General features: G+C 38.0%; 1 protein-coding gene across 1 annotated transcript; it reads right to left on the bottom strand.

Annotated features, from left to right (window-relative positions):
* Nucleotides 1-10,681: 10,681 nt before the first annotated feature.
* LOC106877159 (uncharacterized) lies at nucleotides 10,682-15,635 on the bottom strand. Its single transcript, XM_014925972.3, has 2 exons — nucleotides 15,531-15,635; nucleotides 10,682-12,762 (listed from the first exon to the last, which is right to left on the bottom strand). Exons 1-2 carry the CDS (start codon nucleotides 15,577-15,579, stop codon nucleotides 10,850-10,852), a joined length of 1,962 nt encoding a protein of 653 aa, XP_014781458.1. The 5' UTR covers nucleotides 15,580-15,635; the 3' UTR covers nucleotides 10,682-10,849.
* Between the last annotated feature and the right edge of the window lie 263 nt (nucleotides 15,636-15,898).

The following is a 15,898-nucleotide window of genomic DNA, read 5'->3' as shown; positions in this document are numbered from 1 at the left end:
AGCAAATCGAGACCAGGACTTATTCTTTGTAAGCCTAGTACTTATTCTATCGGTCTTTTTTGTCGAACCGCTAAGTTACGGGGACGTAAACACACCACCATCGGTTGTCAAGCGATGTTGGAGAAACAAACACAGACACACAAACACACATATATATGCACATACATATACATGACGGGCTTCTTTCAGTTTCCGTCTACCAAATCCACTCACAAGGCTTTGGTCGGCCCGATGCTATAGTGTAAGGCACTTGCCCAAGGTGCCACGCAGTGAGACTGAACCCGGAACCATGTGGTTGGTAAGCAAGCTACTTACCACACAGCCACTCCTGCGCCTTGTCTACTTAATTTGAAACGTACTTTTCTTTTACGAGTTTCAGTGATTGGACGGCAACCAAGATGGAACATCGCTTTGGAATCTGTTCAGCTTGGCGCACAGATTTTTTAATTCATGTTTTAAAACTAAACAGTTTGAAGCTTCGTATACTGGTGGAATGTCTCACGCAGAACACGGTTTACTTTGAACATTTTTGACAAAATTTTGTATTTTAGAAGTTATTTTGTGTTAAAGTTGTCGTATTTGGGTAATTTCAACCAATCAACGACGTGTATTCAGCTGAAGAAAGCTACTGCTGTGAGTGATAGTAATCGAAGAGGAACAACTTTCGGCTGCGTGAGACATTCCACGAGTATACGAAATCTCAAACTATTTAGTTAAAAAAAAATTAATCAAAAAATCTGTGAGCCAAGTTGAACAGATCCCCGCTTTGAAGGGATCGGCCGAGCAAATAGAGCCCAGAATTTTTTTTTTTTTTTTTTTTTCAAATCTGGAGCATATTCTGTCGATCAATTTTGCCGAACCGCTATGTTACCAAGGACGTAAACAAACCAACGACGACTGTCAAATGGCTGATAGGAAGAGATCAACCATCTAACTCGCACATTATAAATACGATTTGCAAGTGGAACAGTAAAAATATGCAAGACTTTTTCTTGAGTTTAAAATGGGATATTGTTTTTATCTACATTCCAAAGATGGAAGTTTGTATCTTTGTTAGACATACATACACACGCACACCCTCAGCACCACCACCACCACAAGCACATTACAAAGACCTTAAATGTCTTTTTGATACAAATCTTTATCACTTACAAGCTCTACTACTGCATGTCCAATAAACACCATGTACTAAAACTATATTTTTGTGATAAAATTCCTTGCAACGCTTAAGTCTGAGAACTCACCAGACGTATCGAGTGTGGCGCTGTTTTTTATGGTTTCAAGAGTCTTTTGTTTGGCTTGGTGGAATCACCTTCATTTTTAATATATTTTAATATTCTGTTGTTATCCACATTTTTTTTTTTTTTGATGAGCTTACTTCAGGCTATTACAAACTGAATTCAAGTACTTTACAATGGCAGCAGAGATGAAGAGTCTCTTAAAGATATCGGAAATTCATCTGTCGGTCTCGCTTGTTAGCTTTAGTCACTTTTGATAAATTTTAAAACTGTTTGGATTCATTGAGTGGATTTGTGATGCATTGAAGGGCTCTCTCTCTCTCTCTCTCTCTCTCTCTCTCTCTCTATATATATATATATATATATATATATATATATATATATATATATATATATATATATCATGTAACCTCGTGGGCATCGGTACCATTTTCCTCTTTCTCCGTTCTTCCATTCTCCGAACTTTCCATCTTTCCGACGAAGGGCTACGCCCGAAACGTCATACACTCTCTCTTTCCTTTCCTGAGCGTCCAATAATACTATCCATATCACGTCCTCACTTTGTTGTTTTTTTGTTTTTTTTTGTTATTGTTTTTTTGAACTATATATATATATATATATATATATATACACACACACACATCTACACAGAGGAAGACAATCACGGAAAATATTGCCAAACGGATATTATTCGTTCCAAAGTGCTCACAACAAGCAGATTCCACTATATGTATGTATGTATGTATGTATGTATGTATGTATGTATGTATGTATGTACCTATGCAAGCATGCTCCGAAGTGTTCACTCAAGTGCACTGCTTTGCAGAAATCCAGCTGGAATTGAAGTGCCAATGTGTGAGGACAATTTCTTCTCTCGAGAGCTTGATTACTTAACCAGTGAAAGTCACACGAAACAGGGAGAAATCAAACAGCTTGCGCGATGGCTGTGCCGCCACGTCCCCCGCGTCAAATTTGTCATGAGTTTGACTTCATTTGCAAGTTATCTGCTGGTCTGACCAGGTATAGTAAAATACATGAGGTCACAACCCAGCCGGTGATGCCAAAGGACAACATCTGTGAGCGTAATTGCAGAATAGAAGCTGGTCCGAAAAGCCTCCTGCGTGTGTATGGTCGTGCAAGTTTCAATGAAGGGATAACACAATTCCAACAAGAAGGAGCAATCAACATGTATGTATGTATGTATGTATGTATGTATGTATGTATGTATGTATGTGTGTGTGTATGTATGTATGTGTGTATGTGTATATGTATGTATGTAATGCACTGTATATGGATTTAACTAATCCGGTGGTACTCATAAAAAAGCTCTTATAATGGATCGGGTTATGAACCACGAAACGAAAATAGAACCCGTCATTTTCTGTGGGTATTAAAGCTAATCTATACAGACTAGCTATGTGTTCGGGCAGGCACGGTCGTGTGCGTGTGTGTGTGTGGCCAAGATTGTACGCACTGACCAGAAACAGTAGTGTAGCTGGGGTGGTGGTGAGGGAACAGTCCGCCCCGGGCAACTCTTTTGCGGAATGGCCCTCCTGGGTCTGCTATGTAAGCTTGTATAAGCTTGGAAGCCCGGAGGTTGGACCGCACACTCAATGGCTGTCACGGGCGGCACACACTGTAGTTACGCCATCGACCACAGGTTATATATCTATTTAATTACTCACAACCCACGCTGTACTGGTATTCAAGTTATTATTATTATTATTATTATTATTATTATTATTATTATTATTTGTCCATCAGCATTATAGTATTATGTAAATGAGTTTGTTTCTAGATACACACTTGCCTTGCAGTTCTATTACTGGCAGATGGGGGAGAGAGTGGGGAATGAATTCTAATGAATACTTTAAATATAAATTACACCGGTAAGTTCGGTTCTTATAAAACTAGTGATCTGTCTGTCTGTCTGATTGTCTATGTGTGTATGTGTGTGTGTGCACGCATGTGTGTATGTGTGCGTGCGTGTGTGCAAGAACAGAACATAAGTACAATTCACACACACTTCACACCACAGAAAGAGAGAGAGAAAGAAAGAAAGATCAACGTGAGATGTATCTTGGAATTATAAAAACATATATATATATATATATATATATATATATATATAATATACATCCACACACACACATACACACATACATACAAAGTGACAGACAGATAGACAGGCAGAAAGAAACATTCCGTTATCTACCCAAAGCCGCACCCTGTTTTATTTTTGTTCACATTTTTTTACTGTTCTCTCGCTATACCCCGCACCGCACAAGATTAAACGGACGGCCGCGTTTACCTGTTTCTCCATTGAGAAGAGAAAAGCAGAAAAGCAGGCGATGCGAAAACATAACTTTAAACAACAACAATAACAGCAACTGTAGCATTAGAAGCAGCAGCAGTAGCAGCAGTAGTAGTAGTAGTAGTAGTAGTAGTAGTAGTAGTAGTAGTAGTAGTAGTAGTACCAACTTCAACATGGGTAAAACATTACTCAGAGAAAATGTATGTATTGTGCAGCGATGTAGCGTAACGAAAATAATACAAAAAAAAAAAAGAGAGAGAGAGAGAGAGAGAGAGAAAGAGAAGCAGAAATGATAAGAGAAGTCTCTATTGCGTAATAAGTGCTGTTACGAGACTGTGAAACATCGCCCTCTAGCGGCTGTTTCATTCGAATGGAACAAAGCAGGAAAAGGTGATAACTTATCGAATTATTGCTGATACATGTTTCATTCTTTTTTTTTTTTTTGTTAGTTTCCTTTTGGTTTTCTTTCCTTTTTTATTCTTTTTTTTTTGTTTTCTTTATTGATAGTGTCGGTGACAGCCGGTCCTCAACCATACAAAACAATAATCAAATAAACAAATAAATAAAGAAATAGATAAATAAATGAAAACGGATTGTAGTACCTGATATATGCATGTTTTTATTTATTTGTTTATTTAGAGAAAGAGAGAGAGAGAGAGAGAGAAAGAGAGAGAAGGTATGTATGTGTGTGTATTTGTCTTATTGAAGCTGCTAACACTTCACAGACTGTATACACACACACACACACACATGTATATACATAAAAACATACATAAATACACGCATACATACATACATACATACATACACACATACATGGTTGGCACTCTGTCGGTTACGACGTCGAGGGTTCCAGTTGATCCGATCAACGGAACAGCCTGCTCGTGAAATTAGCGTGCAAGAAGCTGACCACTCCACAGACACGTGTACCATTTACGTATTTCTCGGGGAGACAGAGTGTGTCAAGGCTGGCCCCTTTGAAATACGAGTACAACAGAAACAGGAAAAAAGAGTGAGAGAAAGTTGTGGTGAAAGAGTACGGCAGGGTTCGCCACCACCCGCTGTCGGAGCCTCGTGGAGCTTTAGGTGTTTTCGCTCAATAAACACTCACAACGACCGATCTGGAAATCGAAATCCTACGACCGCGAGTCCGCTGCCCTAACCACTGGGCCATTGCGTCTCACATACATACATACATACATACATACATACATACATACATACATACATACACACAAATAAAAACTCACAGAGGGTTGCCCAAATAAAAGAAAGAAACTCTCAACAATTCAATACTTGTGGAATTTAGATATAACATTCCATTTGTGTTGATTCCATTTGTGACCATTCCGGTCTTTAAGACGGTGGAGTGTGATGTTGTTTTTTTTTCAGGGTTTTCCTTTTTTACAGACGTGGCTGTTATTTCTTGCATGTTGAGCGCTCCAGGCAATAAGCCTGACCGTTTCCTTAATGGCATATCGATGGAGAATACTTGTTTCTTGAGATAATCCTCCCACTTCTCATTGAGAGTGGGTTTCATGAGTCATTTGGTGATCATGACACTTCCTTGTGAAGCGGAAATAACATTTAATAAATCAAGAGATTTATGTTGTATAGTATTTGATATACCTGTATTTATGCATATGTCTGTTTTGGCAGCTCTCTACGACAGTGGTTCTAAACCGGGGCACATTTTACCCTTAGAGGTCCATATAACATTTTGTTGCTAAAGTTTATGTGCAATAAATTGGTTACACTTCTACAATACTATTATATAGTGAAACTGTACACCCCTCCCGGTAAAAAGTGGTAGTAGCCAGCCATTATAAATAGACAAGTAGCCGGTGGACAGAGAGAAAGTCGAGAGTATGCGTTAGACTGTGTTGATAGCCGTGTCTATGCTGATATGGTGATCACAATGTTGTTATGTCCTGTTTTATCATTTTTATTGTATTTGTGTAACATTGTTCGTTTTTTTCCGTCCTTGTTTTTGTATACATTCGCTGCTTTCTTCCAAGGAATCTAATGCTCTTAGCTTAGCTTAGCTTTTTTCCTTGGGGGTAGCCAGATTGGAGCAATATCGAGAATAACCAGCCGAAATTGCAAGGATAATCTGGATCTCGACTGAAGAGAGAAAACTCCGAATGACCCGTCCGTGTTTTCTTTGTATCGTCTATCTGTATGTTTTGTCCGTTTCGCGTATCACCTAACTGTCTGGATGTTTTGCGTCCTTATCCCATTCTGTATTATTTATACATATCTTTATCTATCTGTCTATTTACTTATCTATCTATCTCCCTTTCTCTATATATGCACGTGTATGTATGTATGTATGTATGTATGTGTATATATATATATATATATATATATATATATATATATATATATATATATATATATATATATATATATATATAACTACAGATATTTCAGTGCGAATTGTCTGAGGTCCAGAAACGAGAAACTCCGAGTAACGACTCATTTACTCAGCTTTGAGTAATTAACCATTTCCACGCCAAACCCACGCTAACTAATCATCTCTACTCAATCGTTTGTTTCTCTTCCATTTTCAGCTTGTTTACTTATTTCTGCGCATCTCCCAGCCTCACACCAAGTCCATTCATTTGTTTCGTTTATTCTCATCTCACTGACTCACACACGTTATCTCCTCCTCCTCCTCCTCCTCCTCCTCCTCTCTTATCTTCCTTCTCATGCACGTCCTCCTACTCATGCTACTGCTGCTGCTGCTGCTGCTGCTACCATTGCTTTCACACCTATCTCCTACTCATTATTCATGCTCTATCTCACCTCATCTTTCTCTCTCTCTTTTCTTCTCTTTTTCTCTTTCTCTGTATCTCTTTTTTATCTCTCTCTCTCTCTCTCTCTCTCTCTCTCTCTTTCTCTCTCTCTCTCTCTCTCTCTCTCTCTTCCACACTCACATACTCAGCTCAAACTGACGTCGTTCTATACAATTTCCATAGCAACCAAATGTAGGCCAGTTCTTATCGATACAACAGAATTACTGGAGAATAATGGGTAAAAGAAGAAGAGGGGGAAAAGGGGAGAGTAAGAGGCAAATACGGAGAGGAGGAGCAGTAGGAGGGAGGGAGGAGGACAGAGGAGGAGAGAGAAGGAGGAAGAGAGGAGGAGGGAGGAAATAAGAGCGAATACAAAAGATTGCTTGTATTAATAAGAGGGGCGCAGGCGAGGCAGAAGGACAGCGGTGGTGGGGAGGAGGCGTATTATTGTTATTGTTGTTTTTGTTGTTGTTGGCGGCGGTGGTGGTTTTGTGTCGTCGCTGTTGTTGTTAATATTATTGTTATTGTTGCTGTTGTTTGTGTTTAATGTGTAGCATTTCAGAAGTTGTGTTATTAAGTAATGGGCCGGTCTGGGTGTCAGATTTGCAGATTGGCCGTAGATATATATATTATTTTATTCTTTTATTCTTATATTCTTGTTTCGGTCATTTGACTGCGGCCATGCTGGAGCACCGCCTCTAGTCGAACAAATCGACCCCAGGACTTTTTCTTTGCAAGCCTAGTACTTATTATATCGGTTTCTTTTGCCGTAAACACACGAACATTGGTTGTCAACCGATGGTGGGGTGACAGATACAGTCACACACACACACACACACACACACACACATATATATTTATATTGTGAATCCAAACAAAGAACAACAAACAAGAAAAAAACAATAACGCGAGGACGTGGTACAAGTACTGTATTATCAGACGCTCAGGAAAGGAAGGAAAGAGGATTTAACGTTTCGAGGAAAACTCTTCTTCAGAAATAGAGGAAAGTCCAAAGGAAGGGAAGACGGAGGAAGAAAATCCCCAATGGTACACACGTGGTTATATATATACGACGGGCTTCTTTCAGTTTTCGTCTACCAAATCCACTCGCAAAGCTTTGGTCGGCTCGAGGTTATGGTCGGAGACACTTGCCCAAGGTGCCACGCAGTGGGACTGAACCCGGAACCATGTGGCTGGAAAGCAAGCTTCTTACCACACAGCCACTCCTGCGCCTTTCCTTTACTAACATTTTTCTCAACGCTTTGCCCGACCATTTTAATGTACATATACGTAATATCAAACTTTAGTAATTTTGATCCGAGTTCTAGTTTGACACGAGCGACTTCTTAACCGTAGCACCGCTCTACTGTAACCGAATGCTATAAGCACTGATAGTATATATATATATATATATATATATATATATATATATATATATATATATATATACATATATATTCAGTTTTTCAAAGTCTGTTATTATTGTTAATGATGTCATTTTTATTGATAGTGACGTTGTTATTGTGATAGTAACTAACAAGCAGTTTAACATAATATTACATTAAAATTATTCTAAAGGCAATATTTAAATAGAAACTGAAGACTAAGGAAATATCGGTGCAAATGCGTTTATCGTCCCCTACTAATCCTTTTGTCCACAGTACCTATATAAAATTCACACCGCATCTTTTGTCCTCAGAACTCCTATAAATTTTTCAGTGACCCTCCCTACAGCCTTTGTTCCCTATATCCATTTAAATTTTTCCCCCGTCTCCTTTGTCCCTTGTACCCACCCATATAAAATTTCCTCCGTCCCCTTTCTCCCTAGTACCCACATAAAATATCCACCAGCCCCACTGTCTTCAGTACTCGTGCAAAATTACAATAGCAAGCTCACCAGAGAAACTAGTGCGGATTGCCACCTTGTCGTGACGCAAGAATATTTTTATCTTCTTGAATTTGATTAGAAAAAGACATTGGATTACTTCTGAAAATGTGTGAGAAAAAATATTGACTGACCCACCTGCAATTTTCAATAAGTCAGGATATTCGCATATCATTTGTATTCGTTTTAAATTCTGCTGCAGTCCACTAGATCGCGGTTTGTATTATATAGCATCGTTTAAATGGCTTGGATTATTACTTGAGGCCGTCCTGGGCCGAAACAAACTTCATGATAAAAGTTCTTTTCGTATTCAATAAAGCAAAGATTAGCTGAAAAGTCCCAAATCACGAAGCAAGCTGAGAAATCAAAACCGAAAAGCAGAGGCTTAGTTCTATTGCGGTCATTGGAAAGGTGCTTCCTGGAAAGATTCCAGCACCTTGCGAGGGTGTTGTCCTTGATAGTGATAAACTTATGCTGAGTTGCCACTCCATTTACTTCACAGTAACACCGGAATCGATCTCTGCCATCCGTAAGTCGGTTTCAAATCAATCAGGTGACCTACCCGAGCCAATGAAAACCACTTTTTAATTGGCCTATGGGCATAACACCGTCGGACGTTTTCACATTTATTTATTATGTCGTCGGAAAGATCACATGTACGCGTGTGAATCTTAAGACGATGAAGTAAATAATCGACTGTCTCCAAAAAATATAAACAAATATACTTCATATATTAATTACTCATTAAACTCTGTCTGTCTGTCTGTCTGTGTGTTGGGGAGAGATATATTTTGGGCTACGTCTGTAGAAAATACAAAATGCAAATTCATCAGACAGGCGCAGGCATGGCTGTGTGGTTAAGAAGCTCGCTTTGCAACCACGTATTTTCGAGTTCAATTCAACAGCACGACACCCTGGGAAAGTGCCTTATGTTATAGTCTCGGGTTGACTAATGCCTTATGAAGGCTTATACCAAAAATTTGAATTCAGATTTTAGATTAGAAATAAAGCGATATAAATATAACCGAGATATTGTAATGCCACGGCCGGGACTATATCATTTACAGCAAGTGCCAAAAGAGATATCAGTTGATATCATTTGTTTTTAAAAGATTTTTTTTTTCTTTACTTTTATCTCTTAGTCACGTCTGGCACGGAACGAATCGGAGATAAAAAAGAATCCGTTGTTCCAACATGATCTGATGTTATCAAAATATACTCTCTACTTCTTTTCCTTTATTTTCACATTTACCCTTTTACTTGTTTCATTCATTAGACTACGACCATTCTGAGGCAACGCCTGGAAGGGTTTTAGTTGAAGAAATCGTCCCCAGTTCTTATATTTTTAAGTAGAAAAAGAAAGAAGAAATATTTCCTTCTCGAACTATGCTAGGTTCATAAGGGTCGGTTTCAGTGGTGGATAAATTCTGCACCTGGACGGGACGCCAATCTGTCGCAGGATTACTCATTTTTGCCAGCTGAGTGGACTGGAGCAACATGAAACAAAGTACTTTGCTCATGAGTCCAACACCCTAACCACTAAGCCACACGCCAACACATGTTTTTAAGTTTGGTACTTATTCTATTGGTTTTGTGTATCTATAACTCGATGAACATATAACAAATCAGCCGATACTAAAAGTCTGTAGTATTTCTGTAGAGCATTCGCCATCCTTTTACCATTACTAAATCGGACGACAGGATTCTAGCAGTCAGGAAAGTATGTCGTCACCTCTCTTACATAAAAGTTTACGGCCGTAATATTTTCCTTTAACAGTAACTATCATTTTCTCTTTTTTCTTTCTTCTTTTTTTCCCATCTCTCTGTTTTTCTTCCTGCTTGTTAACTCTAAAGTACAACGCCTGTTGCATACTTTGTGTTTTATCCATTGCTTATCCTCCATTGGTTCTCTTGACATATTTCTTGACCTTTTTTTTTATCGTGTGCTACTGGCTTCTCGAGTCACCACTTTGGTGTTGTGGACTTGGAAATTCCGATGGACAGTGTAACCTCCATTTCACTGAGGTCATCTCAGCCTGATGATTGGGTGTTATTCATTGTTTAACTGTTACATCAAGAGGTTCGTCTAGTAAAGAAACTCACGTAGCAGGCATATACATATGTCTGTATGTATACACACGCAAACATATAAACACACACACGCACGCACACGCACGCACGCACGCACGCACACACACACACACACACACACACACACACACACACACACACAGTGAGAGAATGTGACAGAGATTTGTAAAATTCTGCAACTATTATTTACAAATGTCGTCGTTCAGCAGAAAGGAAAATATCTTGTAGAGCTGTTTCATAAAATCATCTTCTGATTGATTGAGAGATTCTTAAAAGATTTTGAAAAATCATTAAAATATGAATTTGTTAAAGGGTAGAATTTAGGAATTTCAAAAATAACAGTATTCTAATGAAATTGTTGAGATTCATATTATGTTTATTTATATTATCCATTTGTGTTTTCAGTTAAACATCCACAATAAAGTAAGATTATAGTTATCTAAAAATGCAAGCAATTATCAAATATTTATTGATTAAATTGTAAATTATTGAAATCAGTAGTTAATATAATCTGATTATACTTTTAATCTTCTGAATCCTCATCACACATAAGCTCTTGTAACTCATAATCCTCATATGTCTCAGCAACAAAATAAGGATCACAAGCATAAGTAGCATGCAGTGTAACATTTTCTAAATTTTCTCTAGATTCCGGAGACAATTTGATAAAAAATTTAGGTCCTTCAAGATTTCTTACAGTCACTTCTGATGTGCCTTCAGCTAACAATGTATCTGGATCCAAACCATCTCCCTCTGTTAGCATATTGTACTTTGATAACTTAATATGAACTTTGCCACACATACCAGTGGCGATAATTGTAATATTCCCAACTAGCTTTGGATAAATAAAATCAAAGACTGGGTTTGCTTCAACTGACACTCTAATACCTGAGATTGTTTTGCCAAATGACAATCTTTGAATATGTTTCTCTAGATCACATGGTTTAATTCCTGTAACTTCAAAAGCTTTAATAAAAGGGGTTAGATCTTTGCCAAGGTCATAGGCAACCTTCAACATATCACAAGCCCCAGAAATGAAGTCTGTATAATAGTGCCAATATATTGTATTGGCAATGAGGAAAACTTGGTAAGTTTCTTTTATATCCATTTTTAATTCATGTACAATGTAGTAAAAAATAAAATTATAAATCCCACTTCCATAATGAACGTTCATATTTGCAGTGAAATTATCAACATGACTTACAGATTCATTGTCTAAGGAGGGGTTTGCCATGTATCTCAATGCACCCTCTTCTTTAATGACATCGAAGCCAACAAACCAGTCAATCTCACTCATATAAGCTTCAGTGACTTCTCCTGTTATATCAGAAAACGCCTCATTTATGGATCCAGACTGGTCTTTGTAAAGCAATCCAGAGTGTTGTTCTGTGAAGCCATGAGCAAGTTCATGTCCAATTACATCTGCAACTACAAGAGGATAAACGTTTGTATCGCCATCACCAAATGAGCAATATTCCCCATCCCAAAATGCGTTTTCATAATCTATCCCATAATGAACACGCAAGATTGCTTGTTTGTTTAGTATTGAAGAATTAAACCATTCCTGAAACATCTGAGATATCATGCTACCATAATAGAAGGCATCAAGTGCTGGTGATATGGCCGTATTAACACTGTCATTAAAACCAACATCACAAAGATAATAGATAGGATCTGTGCCATGAAAATCTTCACTGTACCTGTTTTGCATGTCTATTACTTTTACATAATTATTTTCAAGAAAACACATTTCACCAATCTGAGTCACAAAAGCTTTGTGATTTTTCTCACTAAATTTGTATATTCCTGATTTTTCATTACCACCAGAACCAGTCAGTACTCTGGAAATGGTATCTAAATTATTATATTTCAGCAGTATTTCTCCAGTGTTACCATCAATAACAAATGTAGGTCGTTTAATAACTTCTTCATTTTCTATTCGATAATTTATATGGTATGCTAGTCGAGATTTGTCATTTTCATCCAGGAAAATCATAATTTTGTATTCTGGCTGGATGCTCTTTGCATAAATTTCATCTCCTTCTGCTTTAAAAGCTATATCGAAGACATCTAATTTTGAAAGCTTTGGTTCTGCATTTGTGATATCATCTTCAATTCCTTGAATAAACGTTCCTGTTGCATCACCAGTCAAATGTCCATCTTTATCTTGTGTAACGGTTAACGAAGCATCAAAAACAGGAACACCCAAGAACTTCTCTTGTAAGCGTAAAATTTCTGTGCCTTCAGCTGTTTTGATACGGTTTGACTCTTCAACTTCTTCATACTCCTTCAAACCAAGAAGATCTCTGACTGTTACTTCAGTTTTATCTAAATGACGCCGATGAAATGGAGATGAAGGAAGATAAATCATTCTCCTTGCTCTTTCATGAGCATCAACACGACGAGCCGCATCAGATGTCTTTATCAGTGACAAACCTAAACAATGAAAACATTACAATTATGAATAACAGAAACATCAGGATTTTTTTCTTCAAGACTGAGACTAATTTTTTGACAATACATTCACACACAGTTTATGCCTATATTTGTTTTAAAAAGAATTAAATTCCTTAACAATTTAAATATAATTATAAGCTCATAATCTATGATATATTGCTCATAAAAAAATACATCATTCTAACCTCTTTTAGTCTGGACAAATTTGTCCAAATATAAATTCAATGCATTTCAGTAATTAATTTAATATTTGATGAAATGGGGTAGTGGTTTGTTAAGTGAATGGGTGTGGGTTTCCTTTTAGTTAAACAACAACCAACATCTGAAAGCTACAAGTTAACTGAGGTCTGTGCATTTTTGGTGTAGGATAATTTTGTTGATTTGAATGCAGTCTGGTTATATTCAATGTTCCATACAAGGACTTTTGTATTTGTTTCATAAATTAGGGGATGGCTACTAACATTAAGCTTAAGGATTATATAATGTACAAGTATAAAGAAAGAATTAAAGAAAGAAGGACTCATTATATTGAATGTTATCGATAACATTGGGTGTAAATAGGGGGTGCTGCAATTCAGCAGTGCCTCCACACGAGCAGCCACTGTCTTGCACTTAGTGACGTGGACAAGAAAGAGGTGTGGAAAAGTTACTACGAGAAACTGTTGAATGTAGAGAAAGAATGGGTTAAAGTGAGTCTCCCAACAGAAGGGCCGACTATCCTAGTGGACAGCAGTGTGGTAGATAAGACAATTGAAAACGTGTTAACCAGGAAAGCCCCTGGCCCATCCGGAATCACAGCTGAGATGCTCAAAATATCCGGAATGGTAAAATATGGGCTAGTCACCCGCATAGTTGACTAAGTCATTCAGGAAGGTGTAATAGCTAGTGACTGGTGTAGCAGCATTATTATTAGCTGATACAAGATTATGGGTGCTGCTTTAGATAGAAACAAATAGAGAGGCGGTGAGCTGGCAGAAACGTTAGGTAGATGGTCTGTTCGATTTGTAGGAAAGGTGTAGGCAGGAACTCCTTACGGTGTACCCAGTGCAAGCTATGGACACTGAAGAGGTGCAGTGGATTAATCGGAAGGTTATCAGAGAAGATAGTTTTCGTTTGTGGAAGATGCACAGGATCCATAAAAACTTTAGAGACTCGGGAAATTGATTCTCTCAAATGCCTTGGTTGCTCATTAGAGGTAGTAGATAATTTCTGCTACTTAGGGGACCAAATTAATAGTAGGGGAGGATGCACAGAATGTGTGATAGCTAGAAAATGAATAGGATGGAGAAAATTCAGAGACCTGTTACCTCTGTTGGGCACGAAAGGTTTCTGTCTCAAAGTGAAAGGAAGATTGCATGAAGCATGTATACAGACAGCAATTCAACATATGAGTGAAACGTGGGCCCTGAATGCAGAGGACATGCGATGGTTAGAAAGGAATAAGATTAGTATACTCCGCTGGGTGTGTAATGTAAGTGTACGTTTTCGACAGAGTGCTGGTGTTTTGAAAGAGAAGTTAGACATAAGAGGAATTAGTTGCTGAATGCAAGAGAGAAGATTGCGCTGGTTTGGTCATGTGATGCGGATGAGTGTCGAGAGTTCCATAAAGAAGTGCCGATCTCTCAAAGTAGAAGGACCACGTGGAAGCGAAAGACCCAAGAAGACATGTGAAGGACTGAAGAATGAACTCAAGACGGTGAACGTTTCAGGCGAGATGGCAAAGGACCGAGACACCTGGCGCTTTGCTGCACTCGAGAAAGCCCGTACTCCGCAGCAGAAGTGTTAAGACCGGTCCCCCTGGTGAAGCACATGGTGCCTGTTGTCCCCTTAACACTCATTCGCCTTGCAGTGAAGTTGGTACAACATATATATCTCAGATTTCCAAGAAACTCAAACAGATAAGAATGGATATCATTTGTACAGGTGAAAGAAGCCAGGTGACTGACATTTACAGTAACTATTCCCAGAGTGTGACAGCAAGAAATAATCCCTGAAAATCAGTGGCTGGTGCCCATTAATCTTTTTTTACATCAAGTCTATTGAGTCAGTTGAAAGGTGATGGTGGGACCTCACCAAGACTGCAGAGGAATGAATCGACAAAGCAGGTGAAGTTGACAAGTTGTTCACAAGAGAAGAGAGAGAGAGAGAGAGAGAGAGAGAGAGAGAGAGAGAGAGAGAGAGAGAGAGAGAGAGAGAGAGAGAGAGAGAGAGAGAGAAACAGACAGAGACAGAGAGAGAGACACAGAGAGACACAGAGAGACACAGAGAGACAGAGATAGTTGTTCTGACACAATCAGCTGTGAAGTAATTGTATAACTATGTAGTTGAGACTGGGAAACGGCACTTTGGGCTTCTGCCTTCTACTATAGCCCCTGCCCAACCAATGCCTTGCAGGAAAACATAAAGGCGGTGCTCCAGCATGGCCACAGTCAAATGACTGAAACAAGTAAAAGAATAAAATAATAACCAATGAATAAACTGCAATGGTTAAGACTCATTCTTGTGCTGATGGATTCTAACTAAGGCAGCATCATTGTGACAGATCTCATCACAAAGGAGAAACAGTTGAGGAGGATTACAAGATTGGTCAGGCAGAGAATAGTAGAGGTGCTACAATAGTCCTTAAGGCAAATTTAGCTTCTATAAAGTATTTTATGTAAGAAATGAATCAGTTGTCATCACAAGAAAATACAAAGATAAAATGCATGTAAACTTAAACAATGAAAAAATCTTGAAAATATACTTACTGCCAAATAGGAGTTGCCACGAATAAAATATAACCAACAAATTCCTCATGGTTGCAAAATATTCACAAATATTATGCTCTATCCAAAAACCATCTCAAGGTTTACATCATTTGTTTCTGACTCTTATTTATGTAGTCAGCAGAATTATTACGTGAGTCACTCACCCTCTCCGTAATCACGTTAGTTACGACTTAACATTTGCTTAGAATTTGTTATATTGCTAAACGAACTAATTGCTTTCATTACATATATTAATAATAGCTTATTTCACTCTCCATCATTTCTAATTTGCTACCTGACATTTAAGGTGAAGTAACAAGGTAATAGTTTATTTAATTATTTTTCTCATTAACTAGTATTTTTAAAAC

This window comes from Octopus bimaculoides, chromosome 11 (genome assembly GCF_046866305.1).
Source record: "Octopus bimaculoides isolate indiv1 chromosome 11, ASM4686630v1, whole genome shotgun sequence".
NCBI classification, from domain to species: Eukaryota; Metazoa; Mollusca; class Cephalopoda; order Octopoda; family Octopodidae; genus Octopus; species Octopus bimaculoides.
Note: the sequence above shows the minus strand (reverse complement) of the source record. Positions and strands in the feature narration are given on the sequence as shown.

Bases quoted from the DNA above. Each gene is read 5' to 3' on its own strand.
- LOC106877159 (XM_014925972.3), bottom strand. From the start codon at position 15,579: ATGAGGAATTTGTTGGTTATATTTTATTCGTGGCAACTCCTATTTGGC. The intron at 12,763-15,530 runs GTAAGTATATTT...TTCATTGTTTAG, and splicing joins GTGGCAACTCCTATTTGGCA to GTTTGTCACTGATAAAGACA.